Raw genomic sequence first — 22,335 nt, forward strand, 5'->3', positions numbered from 1 at the left:
GTATACATATCAGAAAAGGATGAACAGGCGGGTCTCTTTTTCTCTTGAAAAAGAAGGCTGAGGGGTGACCTAAAAGAGGTCTTTAAAATTACGAAAGGTTTTGATAGCGTGGACACAGAGAATGTTTCCACTTGTGGGGAAGAGCATAACTAGAGGCCATCAATATAAGATAGTCACCAAGAAATCCAAAAAGGAATTCAGAAGAAACTTCTTTACCGAGAGAGTGGTGAGAATGTGTAACTCACTACCACAGGGAGTAATTGAAGCGAACAGTATGGATGGATTTAAAGGGAGGCTAGACAAGTATATGAGGGAGAAGGGAATAGAGGGTTATGCTGATAGATTTAGGTGAGGAAAGGCGGGAGGAGACGCGAGCGGAGCATAAATGCCAGTATGGACTGGTTGGGCCAAATGGCCTGTTTCTATGCTGTATGTCCTGTGTAATCCTATGTAAGTATAAGTAACTCTATTTATCGAAAATACATTTATTATGTTCTGTATAAAACTGTCAATCAAAAAACCTATGCCACTATAATGTTGGTAGCAACCAGAAAATCTTACTGTCGATTAGTACCATTTCAATTAATCCAGTCAACATTATCTGTACAAACTAAAGTTTATGTTATTAATGTTTTAATTTTGAATTATACATACAGATTACAAATTTTGGAGTAATAAAATGCCATAACGTATAATAATTTTAGGTTAAAAACAAGAATTTTAAATGAAAATGAATAAACCTCAATTCTGATGAGATGCAACCTGACTGTTTTTAAAGGAAACAAACTCTGGTGGGTAGATCAAGCATCTGGATGGATTGGAATCTGTAACAAAGAGGATGGTTCAGAGCCTGTCATCATGCGGAAAAATATTGCAACTGTGTTGCACATGAAGGTCTATGGGAAAGAGACACAACAAGGTAAGGAAGAAGCTTCTAAGGAGTTAAGAGCAAATAGCATCTTTGCACCTCACAAGATACATCGAAAACTTGTTTCCATCTGTTCTGACAATGTCACATTCCATACTAGTGCTTCCGCTTTGTCTTCCTTTTTCCTCAACTGAGAATTCCCCTGTACTGTGGTTGACAGGGCCGTGACTGTGTCCATTCTATTTCCTGCACTTCTGTTCTCACCCCTTCCCCTCTTCCCAGCACCACGATAGGGTTCCCCTTGTCCAGACCTCTCGCCCCACCAGCCTCCACATTCAACGGAACATCCACCACCATTTCCGCCATCTCCAGCGTGATCCCACCACCAAACACATCTTGCCCTCCCCTTTCAGCTTTCTGAAGGGACCGCTCCCTCCTCGATACCCTGGCCCACTCCTCAATCACTCCCAACAGCCCCATCCCTTCCCACATCACATTCCCGTGCAAGCGCAGGAGATTAAACACTTGACCTTTTACCTCCTCCCTTCCCACCGTCCAGAGCCCCAAATATTCCTTCCAGGTGAAACAGTGATTTACTTGTACTTCTTGTATCTAGTATATTGTATTCGCTGCTCATGATGCAGTCTCCTCTACATTGGGGAACCACACACACACACACACACACACCAACCTCAGTTCAGTCCACAAGCATGACCCCGAGCTTCTGGTCGCCTGCCACTTTAATTCTCTGTTCTAATCCACTCTGACCTCTCTGTCCTCGGCCTCTTACACTGTTCCAACAAAGCTCAATGTAAGTTTGAGGTACAGCACCTCATCTTTCAATTAGGCACTTTACAGCCTTCTGGACTCAACAATGAGTTCAGAAATTTCAGATCACTACCTCTGCCCCCATTTTTTCAGACGGCAGCTGTTGATAATTCTATTATTCTTACTTACAACTCTTTCAGACCCGTCTTTTGGTATTTTACTTGTCCCATTACCATCTCCTTTTGCTTTGTACAATCATACCGTTGTAATTTAATCTCGCCTGTCTTCCACCCTATCATTGACCTTTCCTTTTGTTCTTTCCTCCCCTCCCGCCTTTCCCTGCTTCTGCACTTTCTTAAAACTTGTTATATCGCGAACCTTTTCCGGTTCTGATGAAAGGTCATTGATCTGAAATGTTAACTCCATTTGTCTTTCCACCGATGCTGCCTGACCTGCTGAGTATTTCCAGCATTTGCTGTTTTTATTTCAGATTTCCAGCATCTGCAGTATTTTGCTTTTGTTTCCATAGGGACTGGGTGGTGCAGTCAGTTAATTCAATAAATGATTAACTCCATAATTCAGAAGCTGTTGCTGAGGACTGGAGGATAACAAGAATTATTTTGTCTGTTATGAACCTGGCAAATATAGACCAGTTACTCTATCATCGATAATGGGGAAATACTATCAATGTTCATCTAAAGAGCACAAAGACCACTTAAGTGTAGGATTTTGGATGCACTAGGTCATCAGTTCTTTAAGAACAATTCTAAATCATTGGGTGAAAACTATCCAGATATAATATACAATTATATACATTAGGAAAGAATTTCATACAGTTTCGCGTAAGGATTTTCAAGGTCCACTCTTGGTGAATTTGTTATCTATACATACTTAGTTTGAAAATTACTCAGCATTAGAAAACAGAAGCAGATGGTAAATGGAAAAGCCTCTGGATTTCTGCAAGGTTCTGTTCTGGGTCCTGCTATTTATACGATTCTCAGTCTTCTGGTTCAGACTTTACCTTCTCACGTTTGGAACCGGGATATTAATCCAGCCTGTACTCGAAGTCTTTTTTCTCCACTGGCTTTAAGGGTCCAGAATGAAGTAAGTATGGGCAATCTCAACCTGTTCCTCGTGGGCATAGGCCTATAACACAGAAATGAAAACAATTTGGGAATGTTACCCTCAGGAAACCTGCTGAGTGATTGAATACTTTACTGATTCTGAGCCCTCTGGTATGATTCCGTAATGGTCAATGTGGCTGTGATGATCACAGTACCATTAATTCAGCAAACCCAATCTCGCCATTGATTTTAATAGGGGTGGAACTATGATAATTAACTGCTCAACCTTTTCGCCGAGGATCTCAGTGGAACAGTACTAAAGTCTCAGCGAATTATGGCATGCCATACATCATGGCAAAAGTCATTCACGCCATAATTTCCACACCATAATATTGGTGTATGCCGTAGATGCGGTTTTCAGTCTTTAACATAGTAAAGAGTCGCAAGGTGCTTCACAGGAGTATCAGACCAAATGTGACATCGAGTCGCATAAGGAGATATTAGGACAGTTGACCAAAAGCTTGATCAAAGAGGTAGGTTTTGAGGAGTGCCTTAATAGAGGAAAGCGAGATAGAGAGGCGGAGAGGTTTAGGGAGGGAATTCTAGAGCTTGGAGCCTAGACAAGTGAAAGCTTGGCCCTCAATGGTAGGCAAAGAAAATCAGGGATACACAAGAGGCCAGAATTGGAGGGATGCAGAGATTTTGGAGGATTGTTGGGCTGGAGGAGGTTACAGAAATAGGGTAAGGTGAGACCATGGAGGGATTTGAACACAGGATGAGAATTTTAAGTATGAGGTGTTGCTGGACTGGGTACTAATGTAGGTCAGCGGAGACATAGGTGAAGGTGGAATGGGACATGGTACGACTTCAGATATGGGCAGCAGAGTTTACTGAGAGTGGATGGTAGGAGGCCTTCACTGACAGCATCACTGCAAATAAGCAACAGAATGTGCAATAAAAATGTAAATTTAAATGTGTATCCAAGCACTAGAGTAAAGAAAATTAGGCAGAGTGGACACAATGCAGGAGGAAGAAATATTTTGCTTGTCAACAGCTGCCAGTGGAAGTTGGCCTTTAGCTCCAGGAACTATTACAGGGCAATGTTCAACATATGTATTGTACAAGGTCATGTGAGCAAAAGAATGATCACCAATCAAAAATGGGATAATTGAAACTAAAATAAATTTGACTAATTTTTTTCTACATGTCACTAAATGGGCCATATATAAGTTAGATCGATATAAGTTTCTAGTTTAATTAACTGTAAATCTGGTATGGTGTTTGCTATTGTTGTAAGAAATATAAATATGTTTGTGTGTCCCATCACATGGTGGGAGATACAGAGGCTTGGGAAAACAAACAGAGGAGGGATACTAGATTGTTACCTAGTTTAGCAGCCCTAAGTTACAAGGACAGACTTAAAGAGCTAGGGCTTTTTACTTTGGAAAAAGGTAGAATTTGAGGAGATACGAATTAAGGAGATACACTTAAAGTATCTCCGAATCCTGTGACCTCTCCCACCTAGGAGGAGTTTTTGGAGGGTTGTTGGGCTGGAGGAGGTTACACAGATAGGGTAGTAGGCACATGGGAACACCACCACCTGCAAGTTCCCCTCTAAATCACACACCATCCTGATTTGGAAATATATTGCCGTTCATTTATCGTCGCTGGGTCAAAATCCTAAAACTCCTTCTCTCACAGCACTGTGGGAGTACCTTCACCACACAGACTGCAGTGGTTCAAGAAAGTGGCTCGCCACCACCTTCTCAAGGACAATTAGGGATGGGCAATAAAAGCTGGCCTTGCCAGCAATGCACACATCACATGAATGAATAAAAAAGAGAACGGATTAGACTTGGTCCAGGGGAACAGGATGGTTAACTAGATAGGTTGGGGAAATCCAGGGGACATATGTATAAGATATGAACGCTGAGAACAAGATTAAATCCTCGATGGTACTACTTTTGGCAGAGTTATTGACCTCTGCAGTGAGTGTAATTATCTACAGACATTCAAAAGGGAGCTGGACGAGTTCCTGAGCATGACAAACATCTCAAAATATAGAAGGTAGGTGCGTTTTTTGGAGATGGGAGATGTTACCCAGTCACAAGGTTTCTTGGAGCTTCCTTGATCGCCTTTGGGGGTTGGAGAGGAATTTCCGATTGTTTCTTGGTGCTAAATTGGCCTAAGATTTTCTTCCCCTATTTTTTTCGTCTCTTCCGTGAGAATTTGTGAGTGTGTGGGAAGGTGGTAACGCGGGGGTGTGGGGGGGGGAGGGAATGTGTGGGTATATAAAAGTTATATCATATCAGGTCAGAACCGTCTCGATGGACTAGTTGGTCTTTTTTGGTCCTTTTTCAAATGTTCATTTTACTTATTTTAGTGGAAGAACATTTCAAAATGTTGTACGGTTGTTAGGGAATGGAATGAAATTTCCTTCGTAAAACTCTGAAAGTTCACATGTGTTGTAGCCGTAATTTCCATTAGTTTATGACACTGTAGTTATTTGTGTACAAAAAACTTTCCTGTCTTAGCTGTAAAGTAACACACAAGTTCATGTCACCAGATAGAATAAAGTATTAAGACATTAGGCCCAGCAAAGTATTGGAGAAAGCTGCTGGAAGTATAAAAGCTGAGGTTGCCGTGATTCTGAATAGGATGCTCTGTAATAAAGTGCTTTTCTCATTTGTTCTTCACCAATATATTTTCCAACTCATGGATATGAATCAGAAGGTTCTGCAGTTCTAATTCTAGTCACACCCCTTAAGTTAGATAGTGTTACAGGTCTGGTTGGTGGTCAGGGACACGAAACGGTGACTGCGACTCAGGCAGGTAAGGGGACCCCAAGTGCAGTGCTGGAGGAACCTTGGTCTTTGCCCTTATCTAACAGGTATGAGGTTCTTGCTGCCTTTGTGGATGAACAATCTGACCACGGCACCAGAATACATGAGGGCATTCAAGTGGGGGGGGGGGGGGGTGAAAAGGAAAGTGGTAGTGGTAGGGGACACTATAATCAGGGGGATAGATATTGTTCTCTGCAGCCGTGAACAGGCATTCCAAAGGCTGTGTTCCCTGCCCGGTGACGGGTTAAGGATAGCCCCTCGCTTGGAGAAGAACTTGAAGTAGGAGGGGGAAGATTCAGTTGTCGTGGTCCATATAGGAACCAAAGACAAAGGTAGAACGAGGAATGAATTCTGTTGAGAGAGTTTGAGAAACTGGGGTCCAATTTAAAATGCAGAACCTCACAAGTAATAATCTCTGGATTGTTACCTGAGTCACGTGTAAATTGGCATAGGGGCAAGCAGATTAGAAGGTAAAATGTGTGGCTGAAACAGTGGTGCGGGAGGCAGGGGTTTTGATTCATCTGATACTGACACCAGTACTGGGGAAAGAGGAAGCTGTTCCATTGGGACTATGGATGCATAGTTGCAGAGTGACCAAGGCTGGGAATTAAATATTCGAAGATACTTGACTTTTAGAAGAGATGGGGAGAATGAAAAAGGAGTGAAGGTAGCCCTGATAATAAACAATGAGATCTTGGACTCTATTTTTCACTTGATGGATTTTTGGTGCTTGCGCTTGTTAACATACAATTTTTTTGTGTACGTTCGCGCCGGAAAAAAATAAATCAGGACTTTCGGCAAACAAATATTTGAATTTGGTGCCATGCTCTCTGAAGTTGTCTGGGGGGGCGGGGGTGGGGGTCGGGGGGAACGGAGGTTCAAGTCAGCACTAAAAACTCTCTGGACATGCGCGAGAAAAGAAACTTCCTGGTCTGGATCAGACATATTTAAAGAGCCCTTTGTGATCGGATCATGTTGGCTGGATCTTTCTGCAATTTTGAGCATTAAAACCTGCAAAACATGGCTGAGAGGGAAGTGGAAGAGGAATTCGAAGGAGGAGAAGGAAGGGCCATTCCATTTCTCCCGCACGAAGTGGTATCCCTGGTAGATATTATTGAGAGGAAATGGGATCTGCTGGCAACTCTGAGGGAAAAGCGAAAAAAAGTAAAACCTGCTACAATGGCACAACATTGGGATGATGTTGCTGTAGAGTACAATGCAGTAGCCATCACCAGGAGAATCGGTGGGCAGCTGAAAAAGAAGTGGCACGATCTAGGACAATTAGTTAAAGTAAGTATACACTGCAATTACATTTGTAAATGTGTGTGTGTGTGTGTGTGTGTGTGTGTGGCCACCACTCAAAAGGACCCTCTCTTAAAAAGTTCTATTTTCATCTTTGCAGTTGAAGAATACAAAGATCAGGAACCTCAGGAATCGTACTGGTGGAGGACTACCAAGTAAGCTGCAATTGAGCCAGCTGGAACAGAGCATCTCTGATCTGATTAAAGCTCACTGGAGAAGATCCACCACCAATGTGGATGCTGGGCCAGGTCAAAGAGACAGGGTAAGCCCTGCAATTTGCACTGTGGTTAGCTAAACACTCCGTGGGCTAGCTAGACTTTAATGGATGTTGCCAATATGTTTTACAACAGCTGCATGTGAGGAAGATGCAGAAGGTGATCCAGAAGGACAAGCAGAAGGACAAGCAGAAGTAGCACCTGAAGGACATCCAGAAGGGAGTCCAGGAATGTTTCCTGATTTTGAGCAGGACAATCTGGATGAAGGCCGGCATGAAAATCCCCCCACTAATCAGCTGCTTATATTGGACCTGCAGCCCATGGTGGATCAGGATACGTGTCCCAGTGTGGTCCAGCAATGCACACCTGTGAAAGGGATGCCCAATAGGGTCGAGGAGCAAGGCACAGGTGGGAGACGGCGAAGGAAGGTGGCAAGGGTAGCTGAACCACAAATGCAGGTAGACATGGTACAGTTCATCGGGATGAGTGGGAAGAGTATGCAGCTAACCAGGTCGCTCCTGGACACCATGGGTGAGGTGAGGGTAGAAATTGTGGGACTGTCAGGAGAACTAGGAACACTGTCTGTAGGAATAGGACCACCACTGGAGGGGCAGATTAGAGAGGGAATGGTGGATGCAATTGATGCACTGTTGGGACAGCTGGTGGGGAAATTGTCTGACTTTTGTGATGGAAATTTGCAGGTAGCTGCTGCAATAAGGGAACACACCCAGGTTGTCATTCAACAACACCAACTGGAGGCATCAACTGTTGCCATTCAAATCATCCCCAGACCAACCTCAGGGATTGTGCCGCAGGGTGATCCACAGCTTGAAAAAGAAGACAAAGGTGAACCCAGGCCTTCAATACAGGTGTCTACCAGGTCTGCCACTGTCCAACTCCACCAATGAAAAACAAAAAAATATAACCTTGGGCTCACCGGGGGAGCCGAGGAAGTCTGCTGCACCAACAGACAGGGCTAAGGGTAGAGGCACCAGGGCGGGCAAGAGGGGCATTATGCACCAGTGGTTGTTGAATAAGGGGGAGGAGAGATATTTGTATCTTACTATTACTTGTTTTGTTAATAGAAAAGTTTGATACAATAAAGTTTTGTTAATTGAAAATGTTAAAGTTTGCGAGAAGTGTAAAGTTTGACATATGTTAATTCAAAATTTTAAAGTTTGATACAAAATGTTTTATTAAAGTTAAGTACAAATGTACAAATTTTTAATAAACCTATTCTTTTAATTTAAGTGGAATCTGTGCATTATTTTGTAAATTTTGTTCAGCCATGAACTCATTGAATGGCGGTGCAGGCTCGAAGGGCCGAATGGCCTACTCCTGCACCTATTTTCTATGTTTCTATGTTTCTAATTTAACCAACAGTATATATTGGACCAACATAAACCAACACAACATTATTAAAAGTGCAAACAGGTGTAAACAGTCAATATGGTGCGACACTATAATCAACCATGTCGCTGTTTAGCCTTCAGGCAGAAAAACATTCATGGATTAGCCACTGACGCAAGTCTTTAGCAATGGCTAGAGATCCCCTTGGTTGTCCCACCCTCCTCCGCCGTTGTCCTGCGGCTTGAGGTGGTTCCTCCTCCTGCTGCTGGTGGTCCAATCCTCCTCCTCCTCATCAGCCTCCTCTGAATCCGAATCCCTTCTTCTCCCCTCAGGTGGATCTTCAATGTCCAGTACCTAATCCCTAATGATGACCAAGTTGGGCAGAATGCGGCACACAACAGTGAACTGAGTGACGTGGTGAGGGGCGTGTTGCAGGTAGCCCCCAGAGTGGTCCAGGCTTCGGAAATGCTGCTTTAAAATGCAAATTGCCCTCTTATGATGCTCCATGTCATTATGTGGGACATATTGTACTGACGCTCTGCCTCAGTGCGAGGCTTGCATAGGGAGTCAAAAGCCTGGTGGTGAGCCCGTAAGTTTTGTTCCTGAGCAACCAGCTCTGCCCTTCTGACAGCTCCTGAAACATCACAGATATAATGTTCTCACGTAGGATGAAAGCATTATGGATGCTACCGGGATATTTGGCATCCACTGCCATGATCCGCTACAGAGCATCGCACACCAGCTGCACATTTAGGGAGTGGAACCCTTTCCTGTTGTGGTAAAGTTCGGAATCTTGCAAGGGTGCTCGCAAGGTGATATGGGTACAGTCAATGGCACCCTGTACCCTGGGGAAGCCAGCAATTCCTGTCTCTCATTGCCTGCATAGTCATAGGGAAAGAGATGAACTGGTCCCTTTTGGCATACAGTGCAGCAGTCACCTGGCAAATGCAGCAATTGGTGGTGTGCTGCGAGATCGAGCATAGAAGGCAAATGGCGCTGTTACCTTTACTTATACAGGTAGGGCAGTCCTCCTTCCACTTCTTGGCCGTGTGTCTGCCCTGATTAGTTGGCAGATCTCAGTGGTGACCTCCTTTCTGAATCGCAGCCTGCGAACACAATCTGCCTCACTCAGTTGCAGGTATGAGTGCCTCTTCCTATAGACTCGCTGAGGGTAAGGCCTCCTTCCCATCAATCTGTCTTCCTGATATCGGCATAAACTTGTTCGTCATCTCTGCATGCCATGTATGGCCAACGCCCTTATCACAACAGGCATGCTGAAAATTGCACCCATTATTATTGTTATTTTACAGATAAATACTTCAATCACTGACACCTTTCCTCTCTGTTTTGCTGCACAAGACTGGGTGTTGCCCAAGATCGGACCACACCTGATCTGCGCATGCGTTTGTTTGTTTGTTTGTACAGTGATTCTCTTGGGTCACCTCTGGCAAATGGTGATTTCTAGCTTGCTGCTGTGCCTGTGCACAAAACGTCCCATTTCGGATGCTGACCGAGCTCGAGCACGGGTCGAAGGAGTGCCGGGCGGGATCGCAACCTCGGCCGGACACAAGCACAACAACTCAACGCTCGGCTTCAAAAGCAGCCCGGGCTCTGGTGCTTGTGTCCGGCCGAGAACTCCCCCGACCCGTGCCTGGAGCCCGGCCAGCAACGATTGTGTTGAGGTGGACAGTCGCGATTTGGGTGAAAACCCAGCAAAGTTATTTCATTTCCCTCTGAAAAGCTTATATGTTTGTTTATTAAATTGTCTCGCTCCAAAAACTTGGAAATGACTTTCCGCGTTATTTTCAGAATACCCTGTCAAAAAAAATCCATGCATTTGTACTTTAAATTGTCTTCTTTTACCTGGCCCCAATGTTCTTTTGTGCACCGCACCAATTTCTTAAGTTCAGAGAAAGTATTTTTTTCAGGGCTTTTTGGCAGTGTGCGCCACGCTGAAATAAATCGTGGACGGCCAAAATTGCCTAACTGCACAAAAACGGCGCCCAAGCCCATTTTCACTCGTGTTTGAACTTGTGTACATGGTCCGCACTGGCATACAAACATTGGCAAAAATTGGAAACGGAGGATTTTACGGCAAAAAACATTTGGACGCCAAAAAAACGGCATGCAATCGTGGCGAAAATAGGAGCCAAATTACGTAGAGTAAAAGGATCTTAGCTCGGAAAAACAAGATGAAGAACCATTTTGGGTGGAGCTAAGAAACAACAAATAGCAGAAAACACTGATGGGAACAGTTTATAGGTCCCCTAACAGTAGTTGTAATGTCAGGCACAGTATAAATCAGGATATTCGAGGTGCATGTAACAAGGGTAATACAGCAATCAATTTTCATATAGAATGGGCAAACCAAATTTGCAGTAATAGTACAGAGATCAAGCTCATGGAATGCATTCAAGGTAGTTTTCTAGATCAGTATTTTGAGGAACCAACTAGGGAATAGGCTATTTTAGATCTAATATAAGAACATAAGATTTAGGAGCAGGATTAGGCCATATGGCCTCTAGAGCCTACTTCACTATTCAGTAAAATCATGGCTGATCTTCGACTTCAACTCCACTTTCCCGCCCACTCCCTATATCGCTTGGATCCCCTAGAGTCCAAAAGTCTATCGATCTCAGCCTTGAATATATTCAATGATTCAGCATCGACAACTAGTTGCGGTAGAGAATTCCCAACCCTCTGAGTGAAAAAATTCCACCTCATCTCAGTTGTAAATGGCCGACTCCTTATCCTGAGACAATACCCCCTTGTTCTAGATTCTACAGCAAGGGAAACAATCTCTCAGCATCTACCCTGTAAATCCCCCTCAGAATATTATATGTTTCAATGAGATCACCTCTCATTCTTCTAAACTCCAGAGAGTATAGGCCCAGTCTACTCAATCTCTCCTCATAGGACAACCCTCTCATCCCAGGAATCAATCTAGTGAACCATTGGTGCACTGCCTCTAAGCAACATATATCCTTACTCGGATAAGGAGACTAAATCTGTGCACAATACTCCAGGTGCGGTCTCACCAAAGCCCTGTACAATTGTAACAATACTTCCTTAATCTTGCAGTCCAACTCACTTGCAATAGAGGCCAACATTCCATTTGCCTTGATAAATGCTCACTGTACCTGCATGCTAACTCTCTGTGTTGCCTGTTTGAAGACAACTAAATCTCTCTGAACACCAACATTTAATAGTTTCTCATCATTTAGAAAAATATTCTGTTTTTCTGTTCTTCTTACCAAATAACCTCACATTTCCCAACATTATACTTTAACTGCCACCTTATTGCCCAATCACTTTACATGTTTATATCCCTTTGCAGGTTCATATTGTCCTTCCTGTGCAATTATGTAGGGTTAATTAATAACCTTCGAGTAAAGGATCTTCTGGGTAGCAGTGATCATAATATCATGGAAATTTATGTTGAGGTTGAGAGTGATTTCGTTAAGTCCGATGCTAGGGTCTTAAATCTGAACAAAGCATACTACGTAGGTATGAGAGGTGAAATGGCTAAGGTAAGTTGGGAAACTAGATTATATGATATGATGGTAGATAAGCAATGGCAAAGTTTTAAAGAAATAATTCATAATTCACAACAAATATACAAACATTCCCCAATGGAATAAAAATACCATGTGAAAAATGGTCCAATGGTAGTTAACAAGATAAGTTGTCTTGTTAGATTAAAGGAAGAGGCTTATAATGTTACCAAAAAGAGTAGTAAACTTGAAGATTGAGTAGATTTTATAATTCACCAAAGGAGGACAAAGAAATTGATAGAGAGGAAATAGAATGAGAGTAAACGAGCAAGAAACATAAAAACAGATAAGAAATAGGAGCAGATGTGGGTCATTTCCCCCTTGTAAAAGCTTCCATATCTATGTTACAAGGAAGAGATTAGCAAAAGTAAATGTGGGTCCCTTACAGGCAGAGGCAGGAGAAATTATCATGAGTTATAAGGAAATGACACATTAAACAAATACTTCGGCACAGAAATTGCCCTCCTGCCCAAATAGGGCGCATTTACTGATTAGAGCAGTATTCAGCTCTTCAAGTTTTTATTTGTGTTGGTGCAGTGTTCTAGGTGGCTGCAGGGTAGAAGTCCCGTTGGGTCAGATTGGCCGCCACTCCGAGTCATCAGCGCCGTGCTGATGATGTCAGCGTGACGCGGACATGCCGGGTCGTGCTGACGCATCACAATGTTCCTGCCCTTCAGTTAAAGTGGAGGGCCACTGCAAGCTCTGCAGCCACTTTAGTGGTACCCATGAGTGGATAATCAAAGGGCTATAGATAGGAGGAACATAACACAATCACTATCACTAATGAAGTAGTACTCGGTAAAATAATGGGACTAAAGGCGGACAAATTCCCTGGACCTGATGTCTTACATCCGAGAGTCTTCAAAGAAGTGGCTGCAGAGATAGTGGATGCTTTGGTTGTAGTCTATCAAAATTTCCTGAATTCTGGGGCGGTCCCAGCGGATTGGAAAACCGCAAATGTAATGGCCCTATTTAAAAAAGGAGGCAGACAAAAAGCAGGAAGGAGCCTAACATCTGTCGTTGAGAAAATGCTGGAGTCTGTAATTAAGGAAGCAGCAGTGGGACATTTGGAAAAGCATAATTCAATCAAGTAGAGTCAGCATGGTTTTATGAAAGGGAAATCATGTTTGACAAATTTGCTGCAATTTTTTGAGGATGTAACGAGCAGGGTGGATAAGGGGGAACCAGTGGATGTAGTGTGTTTGGATTTCCAGAAGGCATTCAATAAGGTGCCACCTAAAAGGTTACTGCATAAGATAAAAGTTCACAGGGTAGGGGGTAAAATATTTGCATGGATAGAGGATTGGCTAACTAACAGAAAACAGAGAGTCGGGATAAATGGATCATTTTCCGGTTGGCAAACAGTGTACAGTGGGGTGTCGCAGGGACAATTTACAACCTATATTAATGACTTGGATGAAATGACCTGAGTGTAATGTAGCCAAGTTTGCTGATGAAACAAAGATGGGTGGGAAAGCAAACTGTGAGGAGGACACAAAAACTCTGCAGAGGGATATAGACAGGCTAAGAAAGTGGGCAAAAATTTGGCAGATGGAATATAATGTGGGAAAATGTGAGTTTATCCACTTTGGCAGAAAAATAGAAAAACAAATTATAATTTAAATGGAGAAAAATTGCAAAGTGCTGCAGTACAGAGGGAACTGGAGGTCCTTGTGCATGAAACACAAAAGGAGTATGCGGGTACAGCAATTAATCAGGAAATCAATGGAATGCTGGCCTTTATTGCAAGGGGGATAGAGTATAAAAGCAAAGAAGTCCTGCTACAACTGTACAGGATATTAGTGAGGCCACACCTAGAGTACTGCATACAGTTTTGGTCTCTGTATTTAAGGAGGGATATACTTGCATTGGAGGCTATTCAGAGAAGGTTCACTAGGTTGAATCCGGAGATGAGGGCTTTGACTTATGAAGATAGGTTGAGTAGTTTGGGCCTAGACTCATTGGAGTTCAGAAGAATGAGAGGTGATCTTATTGAAATATATAAGATAATGAGGGGGCTCAACAAGGTGGATGCAGAGAGGATATTTCCACTCACAGGGGAAACTAAAGCTAGGGTACATAGTCTCAGAATAAGTGGCCACTTTTAAAACTGAGATGAGGAGGAATTTCTTCTCTCAAAGGGTTGTAAATCTATGGAATTCTCTGCCCCAGGGAGCCGTGAAGGCTGGGTCATTGAATATATTTAAAGCAAGGATAGACAGTTTTTTGAGCGATAAGGGAATAAAGGGTTATGGGGAGCGAGTAGGGAAATGGAGCTGAGTCCATGATCAGATCAGCCATGATCTTATTAAATGGCGGAGCAGGCTCGAGGGGCCAGTTGGCCTACTCCTGCTACTATTTCTTCTGTTCTTATGGTTTCGGTTTTGGCCGGGCCAGTGGCCCGGTACCCAAGATGATGTGCCAGGCTGCCTGTTGGCAGCCCAGCCAAACCCGTGTCTGCCATTGTCGTGCCTACTTTGGAGTCGGCTGATAATTAAAATAAAATGGCGGCCACAGCAATGCATCCATCCCTTTAAGGGCGGACGCGCCGTCCAGCCACATGAAGCTTCCCGCTGGCGAAAGCTGTCCTGAGCACCGATCGGTAGCTGATCCGCTCCTCCGGGGTCATTTCCCGTGGGGCAATTTCATACGAGGTGCGAAAAGGGGATGACTGCCGCTCGGCAAGGGGACGGCGCGTGCCCGACAGGGCTGGAAGGTGGCCCTGGCGATCCCATACACCGCTCCAAAAATAAAGGAGCGGTGAGTGCTTTCCGCATGATTGTTGTCTCTTTGATGTGGTCGCGTCTTTTTAAAAAGGGGCCATTTTGGCCCCTTATCTGTCTGCACAGAAGATACAAAAAACATTCTGGAAATAGTGGGGAACCATGGGTCTAGTGAGGATGAGAAATTTAAAGAAATTAGTATTCATAAAGAAATAGGACTGGAACTGATGGCCTGCATCCTAGGGTTATAAAAGAGTTGGTTACCGAGATAGAGGATGCATTGGTTTTGATCATTCAAAATTCCTAAATTGTAAAATGGTCTCCACAGATTGAAGGGTAGCAAATGTAACCTGCTATGCAAGAAAGGAGGGAGAGAGAAAACAGGACACTATGGGCCCAAGTTTCCACAGGTTAAAAAAGCGGGTGCCCCTCCAAGCTGGGCGCCTGTTTTTCGCGCCTAAAACGGTGCCAGAAAAAAAACGCGCTATTCTCGAGCGCTTTGCAGCTCATTGTCTGTTTGGTGCGGAGCCCAGAGGGGCGGAGCCTACACTCGCGCCGATTTTGTAAGTGGGAGGGGGCGGGTACTATTTAAATTCGTTTTTTTCCTGCCGGCAACGCTGCGCGTGCGCGTTGGAGCGTTCGCGCATGCTCAGTGTGAAGAAAACATTGGCATTCGGCCATTTTTGTAGTTCTTTGTAACTGTTTAATTTTTGAACATTTTTTAATAAAACCACATTGCCATCAGCACATCAGCACTGAGGCTTCCCTTCTCACTGTCTCCTTTCCCTCCCTCCCCTGCGCGGCAACAAGCCGCTGTCTCCTTCCCCTCCCTCCCCTGCGCGGCAACAAGCCGCTGTCTCCTTCCCCTCCCTCCTCTGCGCGGCAACAAGCCGCTGTCTCCTTCCCCTCCCTCCCCTGCGCAGCAACAAGCCGCTGCCTCCTTCCCCTCCCTCCCCTCCCTCCACGGCAACAAACCGCTGTCTCCTTCCCCTCCCTCTCCTGCGCGGCAACAAACGGCGGTTTCCTTCGAACTGACTGAAGCACTTTCACACAGGTAGGAAGATGGTTTATTTAATCATTTCTTTGCTTATAAATGTTTATTCAGGTTGGATTTATTTGTATAATATTTGTAGAAGTATAAATAAGGATTTATTATAGAATTTAATGACTTCCATTCCCCCCTCCCCCCCGCCCCCTCGTTCTGGACGCCTAATTTGTAACCTGCGCCTGATTTTTTAATGTGTAGAACAGGTTTTTTCAGTTCCACAAAAATCTTCACTTGCTCCATTCTACTTTAGTTTGGAGTACGTTTTCACTGTGGAAACTTTGAAATCAGGCGTCAGTGGCCGGACACGCCCCCTTTTGAAGAAAAAATTCTGTTCTAAAGTAGAACTGTTCTACCTCACTAGAACTGCAGAAAAAAAAATGTGGAGAATTGCGATTTCTAAGATAGTCCGTTCTCCACCAGTTGCTCCTAAAAATCAGGCGCAAATCAAGTGGAAACTTGGACCCTATAGACCAGTTAGCCTGACAGCAGTAGAAGGGAAAATGCTAAAATCTATTATTAGGAATGTGGTAACAGGCACTTAGAAAATCATAATATGATTAGGTAGAGTTAAAGGGAAAATGTGTTTCTCAAATCTGTTCAAATGTATTGAAATCATAGCTAGCAGGGTAGATAAGGGGGAACCAGTAGATGTAGTGTATTTGGATTTTCAGAATGTGCCACATAAGAGGTTATTCCACAAAATTAGGGTGCATGGAATTGGGGATAATATATTAGCATGGATTGAGGATTGGTTAACTGAGAAAACAGAGAGTAGGGATAAATGGGTAATTTTACGTTTGGCAGGCTGTAATTAGTGGGGTACTGCAAGGATCAGCGCTGGGGCCTCAGCTATTTACAATCTACATCAATGACTTAGATGAGGGGACTGAGTGTAATTTATCCAAGTTTGCTGATGATACAAAGCTAGGATTGAAAGTAAGTTGTGAGGGGGATGCAAAGAGATATGGACAGGTTAGTGAATGGGCAAGAACATGGCAGATGGGATATAATGTGGAGAAATTTAGTGTAACCCACTTTGGTAGGAAAAATAGATAAGCAGAATATTTTTTAAATGGTGTGAGATTGGGAATTGTTGGTTTTCAGAGGGACGTGGGTGTCCTTGTACACAAATCACTGAATGTTAACATGCAGGTACAGCAAGCAATTAGGAAAGCAAATGATATGTTTGCCTTTATTACAAAGGGATTGGAGTATAACAGTAACTGCAAATGTATAGAATCTTGGTGAGACCACACCTGGCGTAATGTGTACTGAAAGAAGGATATATTTGCCTTAGAGGGAATGCAACAAAGGTTTATTAGACTGATTCCCAGGATGGGGTGATTGTCCTATGAAGAGAGATTGAGAAGACTAGGCCTATATTCTCGCGAGTTTAGAGGAATGAGAGAATCTCATTAAAACACACAAAAATTCTTAAGGGGTTTGAGAGGCTGGGAGGATGTTTCCCCTGGTTGAGGAGTCTAGAACTAGATCTCAGAATAAGGGGTCGGCCATTTAGGACTGAGATGAGGTGAAATGTATTCACTGAAAAGGTTGTGTATCTTTGGAATTCTCTACACCAGAGGGTTGTGGAGGCTCAGTCAATGAGTACATTTGAGACAGAGATTGATAGGTTTTTCGATATTAAGGGAACCAAAGGATATATGGGATATGTCTGGAAAGATGGAGTTGAGGCAGGAGATCAGCTATGATCTTATTGAATGGTGGTGCAGGCTCAAAGAGTAAATTAGCAAGAAATATAAAAACAGACAGTAAGAGCTTCTACAGGTATATAAAAAGGCAGAGAGTAGCTAAAGTAAATGTTGATGAGACTGGGGAATTAATAGTGGGAAATGGGGAAATGGCAGAGACTTTGAACAAATATTTTGTATTGGTCTTCACAGTAGAAGACACTAAAAGCATCCCAATAATTGATAATCAAGGGGCTACTGGGAGGAGGGAGCTTTTAAACAATCACTATCACTAGAGAAAAAGTACTAGGCAAACTAATGGGACTAAAGATGGATAAGTTCCCTGGACCTGATGGCCTGCAACCCAGGGTCATAAAAAAAGTGGCTGCAGAGATTATGGATACATTGGTTGTAATCTACCAAAATTTCCTGGATTCTGGAGAGATCCCAGCAGACTGGAAAACTGCAAATGTAATGGCCCTATTTAAGAAAGGAAGGAGACAGAAAGTAGGCAACTACAGACCAGTGAGCCTAACATCTGTCATTGGGAAAATGCTGGAGTCCATTATTAAGGAAGTGGTAGCAGAATATTTAGAAAATCATAATACACTCAAGCAGAGTCAGCATGGTTTTATGAATGGGAAATCATGTTTGACAAACTTGCTGGCGGTTTTGAGTATGTAATGAGCAGGGTGGATAAAGGGGAACGAGTAGATGTCGTGTATTTTGGATTTCCATAAGGCTTCTGATAAGGTGTCATATAAAATGTTACTGCACAAGATAAGAGCTCACGGAGTTGGGGGAAATACATGGATAGAGGATTGGCTAACTAACAGAAAACAGGGAGTTGGGATAAAGGGGTCATTTTCTGGTTGGCAAACAGTGACTAGTGAGGTGCCACAGGGATCAATGCTGGGGCCTCAACTATTTACAATCTAAATTAAAGTCTTGGATGAAGGGACCGAGTGTAATGAAGCCAAGTTTTCTGATGATACAAAGATAGGTGGGAAAGCAAGTTTTGTGGAAGATGCAAAGAATCTGAAAATGGATATAGATAGGCTAAGAGAGTGGGCAAAAATCTGGCAGATGGACTATAATGTGGAAAAATGTGAGGTTATCCACATTGGCAGGAAAATTAAAAATGCTAATTATTATTTAAATGGGGAGAGATTACAAATCTGGCGGTCCTTGTACATGAAATACAAAAAGTTCGCAGGTACAGCAAGTAATAAGGAAGGCAAATGGAATGTTGTCCTTTATTGCAAGGGGGATGGAGTTTAAAAGTAGGGAAGTCCTGCTAAAACTGGTGAGGTCATGCCTGGAGTACCGTGTACAGTTTTGGTCTCCTTATTTAAGGAGGGATATACTTGCTTTGGGGTTAGTTCAGAGAAGGTTCACGAGGTTGGTTTCTGAGATGAGGGGGTTGTCTTATGAAGAAAGGTTAAGCAGGTTGGGCCTATACTCATTGGAGTTTAGAAGAATGAGAGGTGATCTTATTGAAACATATATGATTCTGAAGGGGCTTGACAGGGTAGATGCAGAGAGGATGTTTCTGCTTGTGAGGGAATCTAAAACAAGGGGGCATAATTTCAGAATAAGGGGTTGTCCATTTAAAACAGAAATGAGGAAGAATTTCTTCTCTCGTGAATCTTTGGAATTCTCTTCCCCACAGAGCTGTGGAAGCTGGGTCTTTGAATGTCTTTAAGGTTGAGATAGACAGATTTTTGAATGATAAGGGAGTCAAGAGTTATGGGGAGTGGGCAGGGAAATGGAGTTGAGGCAAAGATCAGATCAGCCATGATCTTATTAAATGGTGGAGCAGGTTCGAGGGACCAAATGGCCTACTCCTGCTCCTATTCCTTATGTTCTTATGTTAGTCAGGGATTGCAAAAGCAAAATACTGCGGATGCTGGAAAACTGAAATAAAAAAATGAAAATGCTGTTAACACTCAGCAGGTCATTCAACATCTGTTGAGAGAGAAGCAGAGTTAACGTTTCAGGTCAATGAACGTTCATCAGGGATCACCGCAGGATCATTTATACAGAGACTTTCAAAAATCTACAATAAATACAGTTTTGAGCTGAACTCGAAAGTTGACTCAATGATTTAAAGTTATGTTAAATGATATTGCACCCCACCCATGACTTTAACTTGCTCCTTTTTAATGTAGCTGACAATAGGTAAACCTTTTATGCCCCTACACTGATTTATATTGTGAGATAAAAGGGCCAATATGCTGCAAAAGGAGCATTAACACTTTGCTTCAGTAGGACAATAATTATAAATTTTCATGCCAGATAAACTAATGCCATTACTGCAGTTTGATTTAATGCTCCATTATTCCAACAAAATGCACTTTTCTGATCTCTTCGACGTAGAAATTTCAATTCCCACTTCAAAGACAGTTAGACCACTCATCAGTCATTTTGACACAGATCACTGTACAGTTAAGAGAAGTCTCATTACTCATGTAGAAGGTAGCTAACTGAAGTGGCTGTAGGCTCCTCAACACTGATTCTATGTGCCCCATTTAGGTACTAATCTGTGCAGTGTGAACAACGGTGGCTGCTCCCAGCTCTGCTTGCCAGCCTCAGAAACCAGAAAAACGTGCAAATGCACTGTGGGATATCAACTGCGTAGTGACAAAATGTCATGTGAGGGTAAGTGTTGTTACCAACTGAATAAAGCAACAGAACATCTGCATGGAGAAGCATCATCATTTTATTTTTTTAACCCTGGTTCTAGTTGGAGAAATGCAGTTTATGCTTTTATTTTGTTGCGCTGTTAAGCAGGAGAGCCATATCTTATCAGTTTACTTATTTTCACCTGGTGCCATTCTCCATCAGTTAACCAGACATAAGTGGAACTGGCATGCGTTCCCAAAATACAACAAAAAGTAGGTCCACAATGCCACAGGATGAGTTTAGGAGTGTACATTCCCAAGTGCAGCCGATGGTATGGAGAACAGAACATTTACCATCTCTTATCATAGAATCATAGAAATTTACGGCACAGTAGAAGGCCATTCGGCCGATCGTGTCTTTGCTGGCCGACAAAGAGCTATTCAGCCGAATCCCACTTTCCAGCTCTTGGTCCGTAGCCTTGTAACTTACAGCACTTCAAGTGCATATCCAAATACTTTAGAATTGCTATGAGGGTTTCTGCCTCTACCACCCTTACAGGCAGTGAGTTCTGTTTTGATCCTTCACATAACCCTTGGAAAACACCTTCATTACTGGTGTGGAGAGGCAGCATTAAAACGCATAAACACAAATCTCGTAAGCTTGCTGTAGGTGTGGCTCTGTGATGCACCACAAATACAATCACGGCAGTAGAGTAGATGGCTAGATGCAGATATCACAGGAATGCACACTCTGTATACACTTTAATGCCCTCAATTAATTCTAGCATGAAACCTTCCGTAATGGAGAGAGGATCCATTCAGAATGCTGAGTTCAGGCAGCTTACAGAGCATAACAAAAGTTTGCTAATAGTAGAAGTTGAGTTGGTTTTTGCTATCCAGGAGGAAGGTAAATATGATATTAACTTCAACAGGGATTCATTTCTAAACTGATATATTTCTATTAAAATAGTCAACTTGCTTTACCGTGGTGTGTTGCAGAAAAACATTTTATATTCCGTACCTTAACTTGAAACATGCTTCAATGATAATCGGAATTTAGCTTGTTCCTGACCCATTTTGCATAGATATATTTTATTCCTTTTATTTGGTCTGGTAGTTCTTATTACAAAAGTAAATATTTGTAGCTGATTGCCTGGTTCACAACTGATGATACAATACTCTCAGATAGCTATGTAAAGTTTTGTACCATTAACTAACAAGATTTTCAGACTATACTTCTTCAGTTCAAATGAGGCCATTGAAATGAATCATGAAAAGTTTCAAAAGAAAATATAAATTTTTTAAAATTGTTGAAAATGGCAGCACACCTTTTCTAAAATATAACTATAATCGAAACAAATTTTAATTTTGATAATCGAAGGCAAACATTTGATTAAAAAAATCTGGAGAAATGCTTTTTGTGAGGCCAGTTTCAGTTTATGTACAGCAAAATCATACTTAATAGTGAACTTATGTCACTGCAGCAGATTTTCAACTTTCCACCTGTGCGTAAAACCGCTATTGCAGATCAGCCGCCGTTATAGACACTGTCTGATTTTTTACTTCCATTGAAATAATTATTCAGTTGCTGCTCTTAGTCCACTAGAACTACTGCTTTAAACCGACAGTAATGATTGTGAACAACGATGCACCACACATCAAACATTGATTGGGGAAAAAGTGAAAGAACATTGCTAATCAATACTGCTTTGAATTGTTTTAGCTCTAATGTAGATTGACATCAGTTGAGGCCTAATCAGGAATGGCTAGTTTTACACCAGCTTTGAAAGCAATATTGACAAATTGTGAACAGTGAAATCAATAGCTAACTGGATCTTGCGTTCTCATTTACATATTTTCTAAGAGAATAACATGGGGAATCATTATTTATTTAACAGGTTTTGGATCTTTCCTGATGTATTCTGTTCATGAAGAAATCCGAGGAATACCACTTGAACCCAATGATAAATCAGATGCCTTGCTGCCAATATCTGGGACATCACTTACTGTAGGAATAGATTTCCATGCAGGTTTGTATGTTTTTCTTTTTTGTCAGTATCTGAAGGGTTAATGAATTCCTATTCACTGGAACTAGATTCATATGACAAATTCCGATTTTGTCAATTACTTTCAGCCATATTAAACCACAGGTTGAACTCTCAGCTATCTCTAAGCAGCAATAATTTTTAACTAAGTGTATGTTGGCATGAAGATTTTTTAAGGAATCTTTTGCTGGGCTTTTGTTTCATTTTCTTATTGAGGAATCTTCTATTTAAACAATCAGA

At 42.5% G+C, this 22,335-nt stretch overlaps 1 protein-coding gene across 1 annotated transcript in view; it reads left to right on the forward strand.

The window, feature by feature from the left end:
• The window catches only part of LOC139253819 (low-density lipoprotein receptor-related protein 1-like), a 2,398,725-nt gene that overhangs the window by 1,634,571 nt on the left and 741,819 nt on the right, over positions 1-22,335 (forward strand). The window contains exons 34-36 of the mRNA XM_070873585.1: positions 779-919; positions 19,962-20,087; positions 21,949-22,080. Of these exons, the coding sequence (XP_070729686.1) occupies positions 779-919; positions 19,962-20,087; positions 21,949-22,080 (399 nt within the window). The remainder of the gene's footprint in view (positions 1-778; positions 920-19,961; positions 20,088-21,948; positions 22,081-22,335) is intronic.

The sequence above is a fragment of the Pristiophorus japonicus genome, chromosome 3, assembly GCF_044704955.1.
Source record: "Pristiophorus japonicus isolate sPriJap1 chromosome 3, sPriJap1.hap1, whole genome shotgun sequence".
Classification (NCBI taxonomy): Eukaryota; Metazoa; Chordata; class Chondrichthyes; family Pristiophoridae; genus Pristiophorus; species Pristiophorus japonicus.